Below are 24969 nucleotides of genomic sequence, written 5' to 3'. Positions count from 1 at the left end.
GAAAGCTTGGAAGTGAGCCGCAGTCAATATTTATTAGAGAAATTAAACTTTACTGTGCAAATATTAAGATAGTATCAGTATTCCAGTAAAATAAACTAGGAGTAAATTAATATCCTGGTAGTCTACTTTACCATAATCTGAACAATGGAAGAGGTAAGTAAATCTGTAATTCCATCAATTTCAGAGATTAGAAGGAACAGAGTGACAAAGTATTCTTATATTTAATTCAACATTACATCACTAAGAAGTGCTATTTGTTTTTAGATGACCATACACACAACACCCAAGATGAGTTAATACAAACCATGAACAATGTGACAGAATTCATCCTGCTGGGCCTCACCCAAGATCCAGAACTCCAGAAGCTCTTGTTTGCTGTGTGTTTAATCATCTATTTGGTCACACTGGCAAGCAACACATTCATCTCAGTCACCATCTTCATCAGCCCAGCCCTGGGGTGTCCCATGTACTTTTTCCTGACCTACTTGTCTCTTATAGATGCTCTATACTCAACTTCCATTGCTCCCAAAATGATCCTGGACTTGGTATCTCAGAAAAGCACCATATCCTTCAATGGCTGCATGACACAGCTCTTTGCTGAACACTTCTTTGCTGCAGCAGAGATCATCTTGCTCATTGCCATGGCCTTTGACCGCTATGTGGCCATCTGCAAACCCTTGCACTACACCACCATCATGAGCCGCCCTGTGTGCTCTTTCCTGGTGGGGGCAGCTGGAGTATTGGGGTTTATTCATGGAGGGATACAGGTTTTGTTTATTGCTCAGTTGCCTTTCTGTGGTCCCAATGTCATTGACCACTTCATATGTGATTTAATACCACTGCTGAAGTTGGCCTGCACTGACACTCACATTTTAGGGCCTCTGATCACTGCCAACAGTGGCTCACTCTGTTTGCTCACATTTTTGATGCTGCTGGCTTCCTATGTGAACATCCTGTACTCCCTGAGGAATCACAGTTCTGAGGGGCGTCGCAAAGCCCTGTCCACCTGTGCCTCTCACATCACTGTGGTCATCTTATTCTTTGTACCTTGTTCCTATCTGTACCTCAGGCCCATGGTCTCCTTCCCCACTGACAAATCTGTGGCTGTGTTTTTCACCCTAATCACACCTATGTTGAACCCTTTAATCTACACCCTCAGGAATGAGGAGGTGAAAAAAGCTATGAAGAAGCTCTGGAGTCAAATAAGGCAAAATGATGATATGCAAAACTCATGATTTCTATATTTGGAAATGTAGTAACATTTTATAGATTCTCATTCTTTCTCTTTATTCATTATAATTAAAATAGTTATTCGTTTCATTTCAAATTTTATTTTTAACTGAAGGTTGATGACATCTGTTTAATCACATCCAGGTAACAAGCATGTCAATCTCCTTAATTGTCTATTATTTCTGTGTCAAGAATCTTTAATTATCTCTATTCTATTTACTCATAATACACAAAGTATCTGTTCATGCTTTACTGCGCTAGTCACGTTGCCACAAAGCACTGGATTCCATTCTTTGCGTAGCTAAATTTTGCACAGTGATAACATACCAAATTTTCTTAATCTACCATCAATTGATGACACAATTTTTCTTTAAGAGCACATGTAATGAGCTGGACTGGCATGTTCATTAAGAACAGTTAGAATATTGCCAAAATTTATATTTCAGAGGTCCTTGCAGTGTTTACTTCTTTTTCAAATCATAAGAAGAAGAAATATGGGGTAGACTGGTTTTTATTCATATTCTTAGCAAATCATTCATAATGTATGATTTTAATATTTTGTGAGGTAAGACGCCATGAGTGGAATATGCATAGGGCTTGTAGAGTCCAATCACTGGCTTAACTGGAGGTGTGAACCTGATCAACAAAACTCTTGGCAGCTTTCCTGATCACCACTGCAGCAAGGATGAAGTTTTACTTTACAAGAAGAAAGGCATCTGCTCATGGAAAAGAGGTGCAGAATGATTTGAAATGTCTTCAGTAAGTGCCCTGGTCAGCATATAGGGTTTTTTAAAAAAATATTTTGTGTTTAAGTATTTTTTATGGAACAGCTTTCATTCAACAGAGCAGTTTATGAATACGGTAACTCATGATCAATGTCATCCCTCTCAATATTCTCACCCACTACTCCCAACTCACCCTCTTAATTTGTAGGTTATGTGTTGATTTTTTTGTCATCCCTTCAAAATCTTTCATTCCCCTTTAACCCACCTCATCCCTTATTTGGTCTCAATTTTGTGCAATGCATTCTTGCCTGCATGCTACCCTTTTCCCCTCTTCATTCTTCTACCTCTCTCACCTTGCCCCTCCCCCTTGCAAGTACCCATTTCCTGGTACTAGTTTTGAGGGTCTTTGTTACACAGTCTTTGTAAGGAATACTGTTTGCACTCTCTCTAGAGTCTATTCTATTTCAATTATTTCATTTAACTGCGTGGATACCACCCAGTATATTTACTTATGAATTTGTATCTCCCACAAATATGGAAAATTATGCAAATTGTTTCTCTGAGTCTAGTTTACTTAATTTTTTCCAAGTCTTTCTATTTCCTAACAAATGGTATATTTTTCTTTTTTAAATTTATGACACTTTAAAATTGATTTCCAGAGAGAGTTCTTCTGCTAGTACTTATACAAGGTGTTACAGTTTAATTACCAGCACAAAAAGCTGCCTTCTAAAATAATATATATGGTTCCTGAGTGCTAGTGGCTCATGCTTATAATCCTGGCTACACAGGAAAGTGGATTACAATTTGAAGCCAGCCCTGGCACAGACTTCATCTCTAAAATACCCAGCAAAAGAATGGCTGCAGGCACCACTCAGGTGCTGAAGCTCCAGCTGAGCACATAAGTCAAGGAAACACAAGGCCTTGAGTTCTAACCCCAGTACACATGGTATATTTTTCAAGGAAATAGAAGTAAATAAGAAAAATATGGGAAGAAACAGAAATCAGCCAAGAACAAATGGATGAGTGAACATGATCAAAGTACTTTATATTCTTACATAACTATGTCATACAAAGTCTCTTATTTTTACAATTAATATAAACTAATGAAAGTAACAAGGAAGAGAAAGATTATGAGTAGGAAAAAAGATTTTTAAAAAACCTCACAATAGCAGGGCCTAATACATGTCCAAGAGATCATAATTGCACAAGTATTTACCCCATAGCCATCTAAGATAAGCTGCTTCCTCAGCCATCATGGCTTCAAATTAACCCACATTAAACTCGGTAAAATCCCCCCAAAAAGGGGGGAGGGGAACTCACAACTATTAAGAATATAAATGCAAAAAAAAAAAGAATACAAATGCAAATTTTTCCTTTCTTTTAGGATCTTGTACTGAAGAATTGTATCTATTTTAAGTAGATCAAGGAAGGAAGGAAGGTAGGAAGGAAGGAAGAAAGGAAGGAAGGAAGGAAGGAAGAAAGGAAGGAAGGAAGGAAAGGAGCAAGAGAGGGAGAGGGGGGAGAGAGGGATGAAGGGAAGGAAGGAGGGAGGGAGAAGGAAGAGAAGGAAACAAGGAGACTCCAGAAGAGATTTCATCCCATTCTTCCTCACAGCAAAAGCTTAATCAAGTCTTCATTCTACACTACTCTGTTCTCAAACTCTGGGCATATTTGTTCTTAGTTGTCTGCCTGAATATGTTTTCTTAATAACAACTGTGGGAACGTTTGGTACCTAAAGCTAAGTATCATCATTCTCCTACTATGGAGTTCCTACAAACAGCTACATCCCTTGAATTAATCATGAAAATGTGCTATCTAAGTTATTGAGAGGGTGACAATAAGGAAAGTGTCAAAGCAGACATGGAGAGACAGCAGCAACTTCTTGTTGAAGATCTGGGAACCAAAGAAAGCCTGTGGAGATAACATCCCCCTCTTCTTCTTGAAGACTATGGAAAACCAGGATAAGCACTGCTGGTAGCAATGCTCTTGACACCAGAACAGATCTGTGCAGGGGACACTCCCCCTACACTTGGGGTACACGAACAAGATGTAGAACAGCTGAGGCTCACCCAGAAAGGAGGTAAAAGACACACTCCATGAGCTACTGATTTCCAAGCTCTCTTGCTCTGATAAATCTACACTGTCCTCATCCTTGCTGAGGAAGCAGTAGACAGAACCACATATGGCAGCTTGCACTCCTAGCTGGAGGCCGATAGCAACCCTACTAAGAGGCTTTTTTATTTTTTTTAGTTTCCCTAACTGCTTGCTTTTGCATTCGATAAACTTTGCCTCTATTCCCACTATTCCTGCCTCAAAATTCCGTATTTAGTGAAGACACAAAAGGATCCAAGACCCTTGTAGAGTTAGATATAACTCCTTAAAAGAAGTCCAAAGGACTTTGAAATTATCCAGACTTGGAAACCGGAAGCCTTCCACCTAAAGTAAAGGGTTACTTGCCAAAATAAAACATTCTCCAAGCTGTCTGCACAGAGTACTAGCATTTCCAGAACTCGAAGCAATTGAGCTGCTTAAGTCAGGTTTTCAGAAAGGAATCTCTTCTCTAACTCGGACTACACCATATTCTCACCAGTGATACAATTAGGGGGCAGAAAAATGCTATCAAGAACTTTTCAAAATTATATTGCTCAAGTCTTGTCCTAAACCAAAGGCAGGACACAAGCTTTAACTTTATTCTATCTCAACTTTATTCTAGCATTTGTACTCCCTGAGGAATCACAGTTCTGAGGGGCGTCGCAAAGCCCTGTCCACCTGTGCCTCTCACATCACTGTGGTCATCTTATTCTTTGTACCTTGTTCCTACCTGTACCTCAGGCCCATGGTCTCCTTCCCCGCTGACAAATCTGTGACTGTGTTTTGCACCCTATGTTGAACTTATGTTGAACCCTTTAATCTACACCCTCAGAAATGATGTGGTGAAAAAGGCTATGAAGAAGCTCTGGAATCAAATAATGAAAGCTGATGTTATGAAAATCTCATGATTTCTGTATTTGGAAATGTACTGATATTTTCTAGAAACTCAATCTCCCCAAATATTGATTAAAATTAAAATAATGATCCTTTCTGCCCCAAATTTTTACTTGATATAGTAATTATAATTACTTATAGACTATACACTGATGACATGTGCATTTAATAACATGAAGGAAATAAGTATTTCCATCTCCAGAAATGTCTATTATTTTGTATCAGGAGTCTTTAATCTCCTCTATTCTGTTATTCATATGATTAAAAATATATCTTTATGTGTTACTGTGCAGTAGAATGTTAAAACTTCTCTTTCCATGCAAATGTATTTTGATGCTTATTATCACAACCTACTTCTATTTGTTTTCTTATGTCCTGCCTAACTTCTTCAGACCAAAATTGAATTTTCAACTTTTATGTTATCAAATTATTATTTTGTTATTTTCTATGAGTAATAAAGTACAGCATTTGTCTTTCTTTGCTCGACATACTTCCTTTATATACTGTCTTCTATTTCTAGTCAGGTTGCCACAAAGCACCAGATTCCAATTATGTATAGCTAAATATTGCATATTGCAAACATACAAAATTTTCTTGATCCAACCATCCAATGAGGAACACAAAAATGTTTATTGAGAGCACATGTAAGGAACTTGACTGGTATACTTTATAAGATATAGTTGGAATGTTGCGAAAAGCTCACAATATATTTCAGAGGTCCATGTAGTATTTATTTTCAAATCATAAGAAGGAGAAATATGAGGCAAATCCATTTTATATTCATAGTCTTAGCAAAGCATTCATGAAATGTAATTTTTAATCTTTTTATGAGGAAAGGCCCCATGAGGGGAATGAACAAAGGGCTTATAGAAGTCCAGTTGTAGTCTTTCAACTTCTGTTACAGGCTTAGTAATAAAAACAGCTTGGTACTGGCACAAGAATAGGCATGAGAAGCAATGGAAAAGAATAGAAGAACCAGAAATGAACCCATAGTCCTATAGCCACCTCATGTTTAATAATAGAGCCAAAACCACAAGATGTAAAAAAGAAAGCCTCCTTAACAAATGGTGCTGGAAGAATTTGGTGTACACATGCAGAAAACTGATGTTAGATTTGTATATATCACCCTGCACCAGAATCAACTCCGAATGGATTAAAAACCTCAGTGTAAGACCACCTACCCTAAAAATACTACAGAAAAAGATAGGGGAAACACAAGGGTCCCTTGGCACAGGTCGAAACTTCCTAAGATCCAGAATCACAACAAATCAAAGAAAGACAGGATAAATGGGATATCTTGTTCATAGATGTTTGCTGAGTGTGATTTTCTCAATAGTGTCTAAATCTAGTTATCATCATTCTTCCTTTGTTAAGTAGAGAGAAAAGATATATGCCTCTGAAATAAACAAGAAAATGTGTCATCTAAATAATCACATCTGACTTTTAAAATATTCAAACTTTGGCAGCTAAGAATTCTTCCACAAATTCCTCAGCTGTCAATAAGATCATTTTCACAATCACTCAGGATACTCAGCCATATAATCTTGAATTATGGCATTTCCACTCTTTAGAACAGCCATTCTGTCTACATGAGTCACATTTTCAGAGATAAATCTATTCTCTACACTTTGAACTATAGTTTAAAAAATATATTGTGAAGGGGTACAGTCATATAAATCAGGATATCAGGATATAAGGATATAAATCAGGATATTTCTTTTGAAACAATGTCATCCCCTCCCTCATTTTCTCCATTTTTTTCCCTCCCAACAGCCTTACCCTCCAAATTATATACTTCATTTCCAACATAGTGTTTAGTGAGTATCACTGCTGAATTAGTTCTCCTTTTGTCCCATCTACTGTTTCTATTTTTCTTCTTCCCCTCCTTATATCAGATAAATTTTCATATAAGGCTAACAGTGAAAAGGGGGAAAACAGAACAAAAAAGAACTGAAAACAGTACAAAAAAAACTCTTGTTTCCATTTCTTGGAGTTTTTTTGGATAAACATCATTTTATATGATCATATGCACATAGCTATTGAGCCCTTGTGATCCTCTCCTAAGTATATAGCTTTCTTCGGTCTCACTGTGTGAATGTTTAGAATTCTGTTTGAGTTATCATGTTCAAGTGTGATTTTTTTGTCTTTTACTATCCATTGGGATTACGTGTAGATTTATAAGCCCATTCTAATTATTACAAATGAGGGCATCATGGAGCCGATGGTTCTTTGGGTCTGGCTTACTTCACTTAATATTTTTTTTTCTTTTTACTTCACTTAATATATTTTCTTACAAAGGGAGCAAGATCATTCTTTCTAATGGAAACATGGAATTCTGTTATTAATATATACCATCTTTTCTTGATTCATTCATCCACTGAAGAGCATCTGGGTTGATACCATATCTTGGCTATGGTAAATAACGATTGCAATGCATATGGTTGGGCTGGTGGCTTTTGTGTGGCCTGGCGTGTGATCAATTGGGAAAATGCCAGGAGTGGGTCATAGGGGAGTTCTATGTTTAGTCTACTCAAACTGCTTTCTAGACTGGTTGAACCAGCTTACATTCCCACCAACAGTGTAGTAGGATTGCCTTTTTGCCTCATCCACACCAGTATCTGTTATTGTTAGTTTTCTTGATTCTGGCCATTCTAACTGGGGTGAGGTAGAATCTCAATGTTGTTTTGATTTACATTTCTTTTATGGCCAGAGATGTTGAACATTTCTTCAGGTATCTATTGTCTGTTCTTATTTCTTCTGAAGAGTCTCTAAGCCTTTAGCTCATTTATTAATGGGGTTGTTGTTTCTCTGAAGATTTGTGTATTTGGGGGGTAGGGGATTTTTTGAGCTCTAGGCATATTTTAGATATGAGACCTTGACTGATGCATATCTAGTAGTTTCTCCCATCCTGTCAGCTTTCTATTTATCCTGCTAGTGATATCCTTTACCATGCAGAAACTCTTCAGTTTGATGCAGTCCCATTTATCCAACCTTTCTTTGATTTGTTGTGATTCTTTACTTAGGAAGTTTCAACCTGTGCAAGGGACCCTTGTGTTTCGCCTATCCTTTTCTGTAATATTTTCAGGGTAGGTGGTCTTTCACCGAGGTCTTTAATCCATTTGGAGTTGATTCTGGTGCAGGGTGATATTTAAGGAGCTAACTTCAGTTTTCTGAATTTGTATAGCCAATTCTGCCAGCACCATTTGTTGAAGAGGCTTTGTTCTTTCCATCTTGTGTTTTTGGCTCCCTTATCAAACATGAGGTGGCGATTGGTCTTTGGGTTCATTTCTGGTTCTTCTAGTCTATTCCATTGCTCCTCAGGCTGATTCTTGTGCCAGTACCAAACTGTTTTTGTTACTATGGCTTTGGAATAGGCCCTGAAGTTCAGTATTGCTATTCTTCCTGTACTGATCCTCCTGCTAAGCATCAGTTTTGCTATTTGGGGTCTTCTATTATTCAATATGAATTTTTGGATTGCTTCTTCCATATCATTAAAGAATGTTGTGAATTTTTATGAGTATTGCATTGAATTTGTAGGTATCTTTGAGCAGTATTGCCATTTTCAGGATGTTAATCCTTCCAGTCCAGGAGAATGGAAGGATTTTCCATTTTATAAAATCTGATTTAATTTCCTTTTTCATGTTTTTAAAGTTTTCATGATAGAGTTCCTTCACATCTCTGCTTAAGTTCATTCCTAGGTATTTTTCAGGTTACTTCAAATGGAGTTGCTTTCCTGATTTCAGGCTTGCTCTTCTCATCATTAGCATACAGAAGCTACTGGTTTTCAAACTTTGCTTAAAACTATACCATATCATAAGCCAGGTTCAACAATGCTTATATACATGAAGAAATTTTCAAAAGTATAGTATGCAACTTAAATCCTAAACTAGAGCCAAAGCCCAGAGTTACCCCATCTCAGCCACAGATCTAATGTCACTAATGACATTTATGTGTACCAGTTGGTAAAAGTGAAAGACATTGGCTATTTTCTTGACAATCACTTTACTACATATAGTTAGTAATCCTCTAGTAGAGCCAAAGGATGACCAAATTCTGCACTTTGTAAAGTGTTCTTAAACCTTTCTCTTAGAGTCAGGGAATAAATAATCACAACAGAGGAAGAGTGCATAAATGACAGGAACAGAGCTATGGGACAAGATGAAGATTTACTTTGGAGATACTACTCTTAACTTTAGTGGGTTATGAGGAGATCTTGAGCAAAGAGAAAAATACTATCTCCATATCATGTTTGTGTACACATTAAGAAAAAAATATTTGGCCAAAATGTTTGGAACAGAACTCTACAAGGTTAATTTCATTTAGTTCCTCATTTTACACTTGAAGATTATTTTCTGAATCAGATAATGTGTTTTACTTTGGATTGAACATTATTCAAACATAGCAGGAGATATACCCATATACATATATATATATATATATATACATATATATATATACATATATATATATATATATACACATATACAACTTCCTTTGACTTTTATAAGAAAACAGAAAAATTGGGCTGGGAAAGTGGCTCAGTGGTAGTGTGCTTGCCTTGCATGCATGAGGCCCTGGGTTCGATTCCTCAGCACCACATAAGCAGAAAAAGCTGGAAGTGGTGCTGTGGCTCAAGTGGTAGAGCACTAGCCTTGAGTTCAGGCCCAAAACCGACAGAAAACAGAAAAGTGTACCAATTCAATCCTAAAACAATCAAGGTTTGCTAGCTGAATAAATATGCTCTCTGTGGAAATCCTGACTGGCAGCGTGAACTACATGAGCAAAAATGTCCCAAGTGGAGAATTATCTAAGGAGATATTGTTTCCAGTGTCCCACATTGAGTCTCATGGAGTCCATGCATTTGGCCAAAGGAGAAGAAAACAAAGGTGGCACTCAACCTAGAAACACAGGATTCCATAATCAACTCCACCGTCAGTGAAAAATGAATCTTTTTCACAAATTCTAGGATTAACTTATGTAGGCAATGTACTTTTCTGAACCATTTTAGAATTACATATATGACTTCAATCTGAGTACCCTTATTCTGAAAATGAATTTGGTCATGCTAACATGTAACTATTAACAGAAATCATTATCTGTAATTTGTCAAATCAGCTGCTGTTTAAATGACTTGATATTTTTAAACATACTTTTAATAAGACATATTGATGTCTTATTAAACATACTAATTCTGTTCAGTTCAATTTTTAATAGCTTTAAGAGGTGCATTGCCTTTTGTAATTTCCATGCTGTCACTCTGATGATAGATTTGTGAACTAAATCTATTAACATTAACTAGTAAATGTCTAGCAACAGCCATCATCTTTAAGAGACAACATAGAAAGAAAACAACTCAGAGAATACAATTTCCTGAAAATCAAAGATCTTCCAGACATGTATTGATGCTAACAGCTCAAAGTGTTAACTTGTATCCTAAAATTATCTTTGGAAAATTGTGTGCCATGTGTTTTGCCAGAGATTTGGGATAAGGAGTAGAAAAAGGAGAGAGAGAGAGAGAGAGAGAGAATAAAAGATTACACTCATTCTACCCACAACGTATGTTCAGTCTGGAAAATCCACCTCTGTATCATTTAAAAACTACATATTTTTGTACAGACAATGTTTGTACCAGTTAACAATGAAAACTAAAAGTATCTTTTAAAATACTGAATTGATGCCAAAGGAAAAAGGCATCCTATCGTAGCCTTCTCCTAATATTTATATCTAGTCAGTAGGATATATGGGATAGACTAGTGTTTCATTTAATTCTATTAGTAAAATATGAGGCAGGAGAGATTAAGAGAGGGTGTTACACATCAAAAGGAAAGATTCTCATTACCTGACTTACGTAACTGTAACCCCTCTGTACATCATTTTTACAGTGAAGTTTCAAATATCTAAAACAATGTGAGTGAAGCCATTTATCAAAGCAAAAGCATAATTTTAGAGCTGTTCAAAGGCCAGTTGCAAAGAAAATTTCCATATGAAAAATTCATAGGAATTTTGTAGTATTTTCATATCTCTATCCAAAGAGACAAAAGAAAGGAACAAGAAATAAAGAGTTACACAGAGCCACATATGACAGCAAGGGCAATTACATAAATTGTACTGTTAGTTTTAATAACAATAGTCATACTATTCACAAAAGAAGAAACTCTGTCTTCAGACCTATTTATATGTTCCTGTGTTTTCCTATCAGAGAGAAAGAGTAAGTCACCGTGCAGTTGCTTTAGATTTAGTATACTTCACTCTTGGTATCAGAAAACAAATGACCTCAATACAAATTGAGTTTTATATAACTATAATTTGAAATAGAAATAGATAGATGATTATAAATTCAAATGATTAATATTGATGACATTTAATGCCAGTCCACAACAAGGAAATTAAGCCACTTTAGGCATTTCTTTTAGAGCACACTGGAGTCACAGTAGATATTCATGAGAGAAACTTACATCAGTGTGAAAATTCTAAGATATTGTCAGTATTCTATTAAATGAACTAGGACTGAGTTACTATGCATTTGGGTGTCCTTTACAACTATCTGAAAAGTGGCATCCATTTCATGAACTGGAACGAAACTGGTGACCAAGTATCTTTGTATTGAATTCAACTTCTTATCACTGAAAAGTACTGTTTATTTTAGGGGGACCATACTCACACAACCTGAGATACATTAATACAAACCATGAACAATGTGATCCTGCTGGGCCTCACCCAGGATCCAGAACTCCAGAAGCTCTTGTTTGCTGCGTGTTTAATCACCTGTTTGGTCACACATTCATTTCCATCACCATCTTTGTCACCCAGCCCTAGGGTGCCCCATGTAATATTTCCTGTCATACTTAACAATTATAGATGGTCTGTACTTCATTTCCATTGCTCCCAAAATGAGTGTGAACTTGGCATGTGAGAAGCGCACCATATCCTACAATGGCTGCATGACACAGCTCTTTATTGAAAACGTGTTTACTGCAGCAGAGATCATCTTGCTCATTGCCACGGCCTTTGACCGCTATGTGGCCATCTGCAAGCTCCTGCACTACACCACCATCATGAGCCGCCCTGTGTGCTCTTTCCTGGTGGGGACAGCTGCAGTATTAGGGTTTATTCATGGATTCATCCAAGTTATGTTTATTGCTGAGTTGCCCTTCTGTGGCCCCAATATCATTGACCACTTCATGTGTGATTTAATACCACTGCTGAAGTTGGCCTGCACTGACACTCACACTTTGGGCCCTCTGATCTCTGCCAACAGTGGGGCACAGTGTTCAATCACATTTTTGATGCTGCTGGCTTCCTATGTGAACATCCTGTACTCCCTGAGGAATCACAGTTCTGAGGGGCGTCGCAAAGCCCTGTCCACCTGTGCCTCTCACATCACTGTGGTCATCTTATTCTTTGTACCTTGTTCCTATCTGTACCTCAGGCCCATGGTCTCCTTCCCCACTAACAAAGCTGTTTTGCACCCTAGTAACACTTATGTTGAGCCCTTTAATCTACACCCTCAGGAATGAGGAAATGAAAGGGCTATGAAGAAGCCCTTGAGTCAAATAATAAAAATTGATGATAAGTAAACCTTGCATATACAGAGGGCTTACAGTTACATGAGTAAGGTAATGAGTACATTTCCTACCAAGCATTGTTACCCCCTCCTTTGTTTTCCCCCACCATCCCTTCCCTTCCCACCTCCCCCAGTCCCCACTACCCCCATCCCCAATTTGTAAAGTTCGTTTTCAACATAGTGTCTTGAACATGGAGGAACAGGACAATTTTCTTCTTTGTTCTATCCCTCCTAGACACTAGTGAACAGTTTGTATTTTCAATTGTGTGAAATCCATTTTTTTTTTGCCAGTTATGGGGCTTGAACTCTGGGCCTGGGCGCTGTCCCTCAACTCTTCAGCTCAAGGTTAGCCCTCTACCACTTGAGCCATAGCACCACTTCTGGCTTTTTCCGCTTATGTGGTGCTGAGGAATTGAACCCAGGGCCTCATGCATGCAAGGCAAGCATTCTACCACTGAGCCACTTTTCCCACCTCCATTTTTTATTTTTGTATGTGAGAATGTACAGTGCGTGTCTCTCTCTGCCCTTTCAGAACATCATCCAGCTTCCGGCTATGTTACTTTAGAGGACTGGATTCGGTCATTGTGTGGCTTAATATTGCATCAGCTCAATGTACCACACGTTCTGAATATATTCATCTACCAACGGGCACAATAATTTTTACATAAGATATTAAAACATCCAACTCTTCATGACACAGCCTGAAAGCCCATGCAATGTTGAATTTCTTTGCGTGTAAGAGACATGTAGGATGTAGGAGAAATCTAACTTGTATCCATATTCTTCATAAAGCAGTCATAAAATGTAATTTTTTAAATATTTTTGTGAGAAAAGCACCTAGGAAGATAAAGTACAACGTTTTAAGAGTTGCCAGGAGCCAGTGGCTCACCCCTGTCATCCTAGCTATGCAAGAGGCTGAAATCTGAGGGTGGAGGCTCAAAGCCAGCCTATCAAGAAAGTTCATGAGACCCACTGGACACTACACAGAAAATGAATGATACAACTTGTGGGTGGGAATGGGAGGGAAAAATTGGAGAGAGTGAATGAGGGATGACATTGTCCACAAAGAAATGTACTCATTCCCTCACTTATGTAACTGGAACTCCTCTGTTACATCACCTTTATAATAGCAATTAAAAATAAAAATAAATGGAAAAAAACTGGTCACTAATAATGTGTCTTCATACCACCTGGGGAAAAAATAAAGCACACTGACTTTTGTCTCACGAAGATTTTAGAAAAAGCTAATTAGTAATCCTCTGGGTAATCCAGAGGCTAAAGTGTGAATAAATCTGCATTTTGTGTGTGTTTTTAACCATTGCTCTAGAGTCAGTAAAGAAAGAATAACAAAGAAGGAAGCATCTATGAATAAACAACAGAGTAGAGCCAGGGACCAACAAAAGAAAGATTTCTTTGGGAGACTGCACTTGAGCTTGATTAGTCTCTAAGAAAATAGGATAGAAATAAGAACTTGGGTGATGAGTGAAGCACATTATGATTCATGTGCTTTGCAAGGCAAAAAATTGAGCCAAACTGACTATAAAACCACGCCTGACCATGTTGATTAATTTCAGTTCTGTATTTGAAAATTGAATATACTAATGTTTGCTCATTTGGATACTTGGGCTTTACTCACATTATTTTTGCTTGAAAATGAGCACAATTCAAGGGTTGCAGGACAATATTCATTGTGAAATAATTCCTTACACTTTCATTGGAAACCAGGAAAGCAATCAGAACAATCAGAGTTTCCTAATGAACATAGCATAATTTTTGTGGGAAAGAAAAGCCCACAAACATACTAACAATAGGAACCACACAAGCAAAAGTGTCCAAATTGGACAGTCATCTGGAGAGATGATTATTCCAGAGTCTTCAACTTTCACCTCATGGAGTCAATCTAGAATGGATTGTTCAGAGGGGAAGAAATAAATGGCAGCGCTCATTCTGAACACAGAGAAGTCCATAATCAACTGCACCCAGGTCAGTAAAAACTACATACTTACTCAAAATGTTCAGATCATTTTAGGCAAATTTTTTCTGAAATAATTTTTGTAGTTGCATAAATGACTTAAATATTTGTGTTGTGTGAAAGATGAATTGAATATGATAACATGAATATATACATAGAAACACTTCATCAAATTCAAGTTCAATGCTTTTGGAAAGATTTGATCATTTTTAAATATTGTGGCTAATTTTACATACATTATGCACACTGATTCTATACATTTTTGTTGGTCATGCAGTGAAGTCTTTTGTTGGCCTTTTAGTGATTTCAAAGCTGCCACTCTGAACTTATCTCTTGTGAATTAAATTCACAAAGAATGGTGAGCCACACAGATCATTCCCTGAAGTCAAAAACAGAAAACAAACAACTCAAACAATGATTTCCAAAAACTCTCACATATTCTACTGACTTCTATTTATGTTGTGAGTTCAGAATACTGACTTCCTTCCCAAGAAATATTCTTTTGCAAACCATGGGCTACCATTTTGGGCAGGTATTGGAAAAAGATGAGAAGGAGGGCAGAGAATTAATAATATAGCTCAGACTCTTTGTATTAGCTATGTGCCTCACTATTGAAAATCTACATTATGATCAGTCAAGAATATGTACTTAATTAATTCAAGAGATCTACCTTTGGCAAGCAAAACTAAAAAACTCCTCTTAATTGAATTAATTGCACAGGGGAGAATTGTGTAATCTTACTTTGTGCAAACACAGATTTTGGGGTTCTTAGGAATGTCATAGTACCAATGTCTCATTTGATTCCTTTTGTAAAATATGAGTAGAGATGCTTGTATAAAGTATACATGGAATAAACCTATAGCTGCTCAAAGAGAAACAACAAGGAAAATTCATTTGTAAAATACTATGAACATATACAAGGAATCTGTATCATTCATATATCAACTTCTGAAATGAAAGGAGAGTATGAAATACAGAACCATTTGAAGCCAGACATATCATGGAGGGCAGTTAAAAGAGTTATAACCAGTAACTTTTAATAACAAAAGTTTCCTGGCCTCAGAAAAGAAGAAACTCCCTCTGTAGCTTCATTTGCACAAGTGTGTGTTTCATGGAAGAGAAATGAAACATCAATCATAGAACAAATCGACCATAAATTTAAAAAAATTGGACGCTCAATTTTAGACATATAATAGACTATAGGAGAAAATTATGTTCATCCACTTACATCAAATTAATTGATATATATGATCCTGGCAGCCATTCCACAAGATATAATTAAGCCAAATTTGATGTGGTTAAAACAAAGAAAGTTAGGAAGTGAGCCATAGCCCATAAGATTAATGCCATATTATTGTACTGTGTTACGTGGATGATTTTTTCAGTATCTAAATGCATTGGAATAGATTATCCTCCTTCTGTACTTCACAAAGATCTGTCAAATGGCACAAGTGACAAAAAAGGCACTCCAACAATTTCAGAGACAGAACGAAACAGGTAACCTAGAGTTTTTATACTGAATTCAACCTCACATCTATAAGGACTATGTATTTTCAGGTGGACCTTACACACACAACCCAAGAAATATTAATACAAACAATGAACAATGTGACAGAATTCATTCTGCTGGGCCTCACCCAAGATCCAGAACTCCAGAAGCTCTTGTTTGCTGTGTGTTTAATCATCTATTTGGTCACACTGGCAAGCAACACATTCATCTCAGTCACCATCTTCATCAGCCCAGCCCTGGGGTGCCCCATGTACTTTTTCCTGTCATACTTGTCCCTTATGGATGCTCTCTTCTCCACTTCCATGGTTCCCAAAATGATTGTGGACTTGGCATCTGAGAAGAGCACCATATCCTTCAATGGCTGCATAACACAGATCTTTGCCGAACATCTGTTTGCTGCAACAGAGATCATCTTGCTCATTGCCATGGCCTTTGACCGCTATGTGGCCATCTGCAAGCCCCTGCACTACACCACCATCATGAGCCGCCCTGTGTGCTCTTTCGTGGTGGGGGCAGCTGGAGTATTGGGGTTTATTCATGGATTGATCCAAGTTATGTTTATTGCTAAGCTGCCCTTCTGTGGTCCCAATATCATTGACCACTTTATATGTGACTTAATACCAGTGCTGAAGTTGGCCTGCACTGACACTCACACTTTGGGACCTCTGATCACTGCCAACAGTGGGGCAAGTGTTCAATCACATTTTTGATGCTGCTGGCTTCCTATGTGAACATCCTGTACTCCCTGAGGAATCACAGTTCTGAGGGGCGTCGCAAAGCCCTGTCCACCTGTGCCTCTCACATCACTGTGGTCATCTTATTCTTTGTACCTTGTTCCTACCTGTACCTCAGGCCTATGGTCTCCTTCCCCACTGACAAAGCTGTGGCTGTGTTTTACACTCTAGTCACACCTATGTTGAACCCTTTAATCTACACCCTCAGGAATGAGGAAATGCAAAGAGCTATGAAGAAGCTCTGGAGTAAAATAATAAAAGCTGATGAGCTGAAAATCTCATGATTTCTGTATTTGGAATTGCAGAGATTTTGTTTTGTTTTGTTTTTGTTTTTGTATTATTTTGTTTTTCTGTCAGTCGTGGGGCCTGAACCATAGGCCTGAGTGCTGACCCTCAGCTCTTCAGCTCAAGGCTAGCTCTCTGCTTCTGTGGTGTGAGGAATCAAACCCAGGGCCTCATGCATGCAAGGCAAGCACTCTACCACAGAGCCACCTTCCCAGTCCCTGTTGGGATGTTTTCTAGCAACTCATTCTCCCTTGTTATCGATTAAAATTAAAATGGTGATCCTTTCTGCTCCAAACTGTTGGCATAATAAATAAATTATTTATCAACCACAGACTAATGGCTTGTAGACCATGCGTTTAATCATATGAAGTCGTAGGGAACTCTGGAGCCGAGCTGTGAGACCTGGATAGGGTGAAGAGCTTGTAAGGTCATCTCAACGGCACTCAGAAGGCTGAGAGCTGAACCCTGGAAAGATCAAACGGTCTAGGCAAGACAGAGGTTGGCACTAACAGTTTAAGCTATTGGAGATAAGAGGGAAGTGTCTATGTTAATGCTAGAATGTGTGTTGCTTCCCTCTGCTTCCTAACAGAAGGGAGTCAGTTGTCACCTGTATGCAAACTATGTCTCGTGGATGATTACAACTTCAAAATAGATTAATACCCTAGTCTCTGCAGGTACTTGTAGTCACCTCTCCTGGACTGAACTAAATAAATGAACTTGTTAAAGGGACCTAGGGGTTCAGAAGCCAGTGGGCCCTGGCACCCCCTTTCCTATGCTCTCTCCCTTTCTGTTCTTTGCCCTGTATCCTGCACTGTTCTTGGTTGCAGTTTGCAACAGATGGTAATGAGCATTTCTATCCCTTAAGTGTCTATTATTTCTGTACCAAGAATCTTCCATCTCTTCTATTCTGCTATTCATAAAATATAAAATACATTTCATGCATTACTGTGCTGTAGAACATTAGAACTTTTCTTCTCTGGAAATATATTTTGGCGCTTTATCACAACCTACCTCTATTCATCTTCTTCTGTCCTTCTTCTTACAGACCAAAATTGAATTTTCAATTCATATATGATCAAATTCATATTTATCTTTTAATCTATGAGTTAGAAAACACAGTGCTTGTATTTCCTTGCCTGACTTACTTCCTTTAGTTAATGATTTCTACTCATGGTGCCACCAAGGCCTAGATTCTATTCCTTGTATAGCCAAATATTACAGGATAAACATACCAAATTTTCTTATCCACTCATCTATTGATAAACACAACAATTTTTTTCTTTTTGTTCTAGTTTTATCTTTTCTTATTATTGTGAAAATACCATACAGAGGGGTTACAATTACATGGGCAAGACAGTGATTATATTTCTTATCAAGCATTTTTGCCTCCTCCTTTGTTTCCCCTTACCATCCCTACCCCTCTAAAGCCCCCCACACCCACACCCTCCTACCACCACAACTCCACCCCCAACCCCCCACTCAGCCAAAGTTGTAAAGTTTGTATATCTCATTCGTCTAATGGGTCCACCTGTAGCCCTATTTAAACAGTTTGTTTTTTCCCTTCCCCTCCACAAATTATATCAACATCACATACAATGAAAGCCGAGCTTATACCTGGGGGAGGGGAGAGACATACAAAACAACAAAGAAATCATCTTATTAAATATGTTGGAAACAATCACAAGAAAGAAAACAACATTTGAATCCTTATCTTGGGGTTCATTTCACGTAACATCAACTTGTCTGACAGTTTGTGTTTGTCTCAGACATATACTAGTTATTGCAAATAAGGGAAACCATGAGACCTACATTTCTTTGGGCCTGGCTTACTTCACTTAATATAATTTTTTCCAAGTCTTTCCATTTCCTAACAAATGAGGCAATGATGACCCAGCAATCCCACTTTCGGGCATTTACCCAAATGATCACAAACAAGACAATACTAAAGCTACAGGCAGAACTATATTTATTGCAGCATTATTTGCCATACCTAAGATATGGAACTAACCCAGATGCCACTCAGTAGATGAATGGATCAAGAAAATGTGCACAAGTGAGAACCTGAACTGAAGCTCACTAAGACACAGGCAGAAGGCTGCAAAAAGCTCACAATATATTTAGGACTGGATACAGTGTTTAATTATTGTCAAATCAGAACGAAGAAGAAATATGGGCTCATCCAACTTATATTCATGTTAATGTTCCTAGAAAAACACTAATAAAATAAAATGTTTAATCTTATTATGAGGAAAGTCTCCATGAGAGGAATGTACAAAGTGCTGTAGAAATCTAATTGTTGTCTTCACACTTCTATTATAGTCCTAGTAGTAAAAACAACTTAGTACTGCCACAGAATAGGCCTGAAGAACAATGGAATAGAATAGAAGATCCACAAATGAATCCACAGACCTATAGACATCTGATATTTGATAATGGAGTAAAAAAACACAGGTTGGAAGAAAGATAACCTTTTTAGCAAATGGTGCTGGCAGAATTGGCTATACATGTGCAGAAAACTGAGGTTAGATCAGTATATATCGCCCGCACCAGAATCAAAATGGATTAAAGACCTCAGTGGAAGACCACCTACCCTGAAAATATTACAGAAAAGGATAGGGGAAACACTAGGGTCCCTTGGCACAGGTTGAAACCTCCTGAGTAAAGATCCAGAATCACAACAAATCAAAGAATGGTTAGATAATGGGATTACATCAAACTGAAGAGTTTCTGCATGGCAAAGGATATCACTAGCAAAACAAAGAGAAAGCCCACACAATGGGAGAAAATCTTGACTAGCTATGCATCACACAAGGGCCTCATATTTAAAATATACTTAGAGTTCCAAAGATTAACTCCCCAACAAAACATATCCTCAGAGAAACAACACAGTTAGTTTAACAACCCAGTTAGTAAATGGGCTAAAGACTTCAAGAGACACTTCTCAGAAGAAGAAATAAAAATGGCCAATAGACACATGAAGAAATGCTCAACATCTCTGGCCAGAAAAGGAATGCAAATCAAAAAGCATTGAGATTTCACCTCACCCAAGTTAGAATACTCATCTGATATTTTCAGATCCTGCCTAGCCATATGGGATAGAAATTCACAAAGGGAAACCATGAGTCAAGAACTCCTACTCCAATTATTTTTTAAAGCTAAAAACATCTCAGGTTGTGTGTCTGTATCTATCTTAAGGTAATGACATTATGAGCAAAAATTTGGATAAAACAATGCAGTCTACTTAACTATAGACACAACCTGGTGCTCATATCTGTAAAACTTATTCATCTTTCATAACTGAAGAGGAGGAGGAGGAAATACAGGAAGAATAAAAGAGGAGGAAGAACAGAGAGAGGGAAGAGAATGAAGTAGAACAGGAAGAGGAGGAGGAAGAAGAGAAAGAGGAGGAGAAAATTGATTACATAAGTTCTGCCCAGTTTTTTCATTGCTGTAAAATCTGAACTACATAAGACAGTGAAATCTCCATCCTGCTCTGCTGCTTTCTAAACATTTGGATATATTTTTCATAGATGTTTGTTGTGTGTGATTTTCTCAAAAGTGTCTAAATCAAGCTGTCATTATTCTTCCTTTGTACAATACAGAAAAAAGATACATGCCTCTGAAATAACCAGAAAAAATCTGTCATATAATAATCACATATGACTTTTACAGTATTCAAACTTTGGCAGCTAGGAATTCTTCCACAAACTCCTCAGCTGTCAATAACATCACTGTAACAATCACTTAGGGTACTCAGACACATAATCTTGAGTTATGGCATTTCCACACTTCAGAACAGCTATTCTGTCTACATGAGTCATATTTTCAGAGATAAATCCGTTGTCTACACTTCATACTTTTTTCTAGCCCATCGCCTTAACCACTCGGCCACGACTACATTACACTTCATACTTTTTAAAAAAAATATTGTAAAGGGTTACAATCACATAAATCAGATGTGTACATTTCTTTTAAAAGTCTCATCTCCTCCCTCATTTTCTCTCAATTTTTTCCCTCCCAACACCCCTACACTCCAAGTTATGTAGTTAATTTCCAGCATAGGACCTAGTGAGTATCACAGCTGAATTAGTTCCCCCTTTATCCTATCCACCACTTCTATTTTTCTCTTTCCTTCCTTAAATCACATAAGTTTAGAGACAAAGGGTACAAAATTCAAAAACAGTGAAAAAAAGGGGAAAAAAACAAAAAAAAAAACTGAAAACAGTACCAAAAAACCCTCCTGTTTCCATTTCTTGCCGTTTATTTCAATAAGCATCATTTAATAGGATCATATGCACATAGCTATTGAGCCCTTGTGATCTTCTCCAAAGAATATTCTCCTTTGGCCTCACTGTGTGAGCGTTTAGAGTTCTGTTTAATTTATCATGTCCAAATGTGATTTTTTTTCTTTTACTATCCATTGGTATTATGTGTAGATTTATAGGCACATTCTAATTATTACAAATGAGGGAAACTATGGAGCCCATGTTTATTTGAGTCTGACTAACTTTGCTTAATATATTTTTTTAGATCTTTGCATTTCCTTACAAATCAGGCAATGTCATTCTGTCATTCTGTCTGATAGAAACATTCTGATAGAATTCCATTGTAAATATATACCATATTTTCTTCATCCGTTCATCCACTGAAGAGCATCTGGGTTGATTCCATATCTTGGCTATTGTAAACAATGCTTGCAATGTATATGGTTGTGCTGATGGCTTTTATCTGTGTGGCCTGGTTTGTGGTCAATTGGATAAATAGCAGGAGTGGGATTGTTGGGTCATAGGGAAGCTCTATCTTTAGCCTTTTGAGGAACTTCTGTACTGCTTTTCAGAGTGGTTGAACCAGCTTATATTCCCACCAACAATGTAGTAGCAGTCCCTTTTGGCCACATCTCCACCTGCATCTGTTATATTTTTCTTGATAATGGCCATTATAAATGGGGTGAGGTAGAATCTCAATGCTGTTTTGATTTGCATTGGACATTCTTCTTCTGAAAAGTCTCTCTTTAAGTGTCTCTTATTAGCTGAGTTGTTTTTTCTATGAGAATTTGTTTTGTTGGGGACTTAATATTTTGAACTCTAAGTATATTTTAAATATGAGGCCCTTGTGTGATGCATAGCTAGTAAAGATTTTCTCCCATTGTGTGGGCTTTCTCTTTGTCTTGCTAGTGATGTCCTTTGCCATGCAGAAACTCTTCAGTCTGATGCAATCCCGTTTATTCAACCTTTCTTTGATTTGTTGTGATTCATATCTTGACTCAGGGAGTTTCAACCTGTGCCCAGCTTTCCCCTATCCTTTTCTGCAATATATTCAGGGTAGGTGGTCTTCCACTGAGGTCTTTAATCCATTTGGAATTGACTCTAGTTCAAGGCGATACATAAGGATCTAACTTCAGTTTTCTGCACATGTATAGCCAAATCTGCCAGCACCATTTGTTAAAGGCTATCTTTCTTCAAACCTATGTTTTTTACTCCTTTATCAAATATCAGGTATCTATAGGTCTGTGGGTTCATTTGTGAATCTTCTATTCTATTCCATTGGTCATCAGGCCTATACTTGTGCTGTATTTATTACTATAGCTTTCTAATTAAATTTGACATTTGATATTGATATTCCTCCAACACTGTTCTTCCTGCTAAAAATTGTTTTTGCTATACAGGATCTTCTATTATTCCATATGAATTTTTGATTATTTGTTCCATATCATTGAAGAATGTTTGGGGGATTTTGATAGGTATTGCATTTAAAGTGTAGACAGCTTTAGGCAATATTGATATTTTCACGATGTTTTTCTTTCCAATCCAGGAGCATGGAAAGGTTTACCATTTCATAAAATCTGATTTAATTTCCTTTTTCATGTTTTTAAATTTTTCCTGATAGAGTTCCTTCACATCTTCATTGAAGTTCATTACTAGTTATTGTTTGAACCTAATACAAATTGAGTTGCCTTCCTGATTTCAGTCTTCCTATTCTCATTGTTGGTATATAGAAAAGCTACTGATCTTTAATATTTACTTAAAACTACACCATATTCTAAGCCAGATTCAACTATATTTATAAGCATGAAGAAATTTTGAAAAGAATAGTATCTAATTTAGATCCTAAACTAGACCCAAAGCACAGCAATAACCCCATCTCAGCCACAGATCTACACCTAATCACTACTGGCATTGTTGTGTACCAATTAGGAAATGTGAAAGACATTGACTATTTTCTTGGCAATCACTTCAGTAAAGCTAGTAAGTAATCCTCTAATGGGGCCAAAGGATCACCAAATTCTGCACTCTGTAAAGTGTATTTAAGGCTTTTTCTAGAGTCAGGGAATAAAGAATCACAACAGAGGAAGAGTCTGTGCATAAATGACAGGCACAGAGTTATGGGACAAGATGAAGATTTATTTTGGAGACACTATTCTTCAGTTTAGTGGATTAGGAGGAGATCTTGAGCAAACAGAAAAATACTATCTCTACACAATGTTTGTATACACATTACAAAAAATATTTGGACAAAATGATTAAGAGACAAAAACCAACAAATTAATTTCATATGCTTCCTCATTTTATACTTGAATATATTGTTTTTTATTCGACAGTTAAGGATTTATTTTGCTTATGTTTTACTTTAGATTGAACATAATTCAAAGATAGTAGGAGATATATATAGATATATGTATATATGTGTGTGTGACTTTCTTAGACTTTCATAAGAAAACAGAAAAGTATACTACTTAAATCCTAGAACAATCAGTTTGCTACCTGAAACAATAGATTGTTTGTGGAAACCCAGATTGACAGTGAAAGCTACAAGAGCAAAAGTGTCCAAAATGGAGAAATATCTAAAGAGATAATGTTTCCAGTGTCCCACATTGAATCCATGGTGTCCATACATTGGGCCAAAGTAGAAGAAACCAAAATATGGCACTCAATCTAAAAACAAAGGATTCCATAATCAACTCTACCAAGGTAAGGTAAAACTGTATCTTTTTCACAAATTCTAATATTAACTTAAATGTATATTATGGCTTCAATCTGAGTATTCTTACTATGAAAATGCATTTGGTCATACTAATATGTAAGTATCAACAGAAGACATTATCTGTAATTGGACAAATCAAGTGCTGTTAAAATGACTTGATAATTTTTAAAAAACAATTTTAATAAGAAATATTGATACCTTATTAAGCATACTGATTCTATCCATTTCTATTTGTAACAGCCTTAAGAGGTAGATTGCCTTGTGGTGATTTACATGCTGTCACTCTGATAATAGGATTTTTGAATTAAATCTATTACAAATGACTAGCAAATGATTAGCAATTGCCATCAAATTTAAGAGACAAAATAGAAAGGAAACATTCAGAAAATACAATTTCCTGAAAATCAAAGATCTTGCAGCCATGTATTGATGATGACAGCTTAACATGTAAACTTGTACTGCAAAATTATCTTTGGGAAGTTATATGTCAGGTGTTTTGGCAGAGATTGGTGAAAAGATAGAAAGGAGAGAATGAGTAAAATGGATTATGCTCTTATACCCACAATATATGTTCACGCTGGAAAATCCACCACTGGATCACTCAAAAATTACATATTTTTGAACAGGCAGTATTGTGGCCAGTAAACAATTAAAACTAAAACTGTGTTATAATCTACTGAATGGATGGATGCCAAAGGAAAAGACATTTTATCTTAGCCTTCTCCTAATATTTATATCTTGTCAGTTAGTTAACTTTGAGTGGAGATTTGTATCTAAGCCAAAGCATAATTCTAAAGCTGCTTAAAGTTCAACTGCAAAGAAAATTTGGTATAAAAATTTCATAGGGAATGTTGTGGAGGTAGGAGGGCAGGGATGGTAGGGGAAAAACAAAGGAGGAGGTAACAATGCTTGAAAAGAAATGGACTCATTACCTTGTTTATGTAACAGTATTTTTACAGATAAAAAATATATAAAAAAATTCA

At 37.0% G+C, this 24969-nt stretch overlaps 1 protein-coding gene and 2 pseudogenes across 1 annotated transcript; all 3 read left to right on the top strand.

Moving 5' to 3' along the window:
* The first annotated feature begins 284 nt into the window (after nucleotides 1–284).
* On the top strand, nucleotides 285–1235 carry LOC122104687 (olfactory receptor 4C45-like). Its single transcript, XM_042675632.1, has one exon. The coding sequence runs from the start codon at nucleotides 306–308 to the stop codon at nucleotides 1233–1235; it is 930 nt and encodes a 309-aa protein (XP_042531566.1). The 5' UTR covers nucleotides 285–305.
* Nucleotides 1236–11625: 10390 nt separating this feature from the next.
* On the top strand, nucleotides 11626–12517 carry LOC122105388 (annotated as a pseudogene).
* Nucleotides 12518–16069: 3552 nt separating this feature from the next.
* Nucleotides 16070–17004, top strand: LOC122105230 (annotated as a pseudogene).
* The last annotated feature ends 7965 nt before the right edge of the window (nucleotides 17005–24969 follow it).

Source organism: Dipodomys spectabilis, unplaced genomic scaffold (genome assembly GCF_019054845.1).
Source record: "Dipodomys spectabilis isolate Male_0828 unplaced genomic scaffold, ASM1905484v1 ptg000030l, whole genome shotgun sequence".
Taxonomy (NCBI): Eukaryota; Metazoa; Chordata; class Mammalia; order Rodentia; family Heteromyidae; genus Dipodomys; species Dipodomys spectabilis.
Note: the sequence above shows the minus strand (reverse complement) of the source record. Positions and strands in the feature narration are given on the sequence as shown.

Bases quoted from the DNA above. Each gene is read 5' to 3' on its own strand.
- LOC122104687 (XM_042675632.1), top strand. From the start codon at position 306: ATGAACAATGTGACAGAATTCATCCTGCTGGGCCTCACCCAAGATCCA.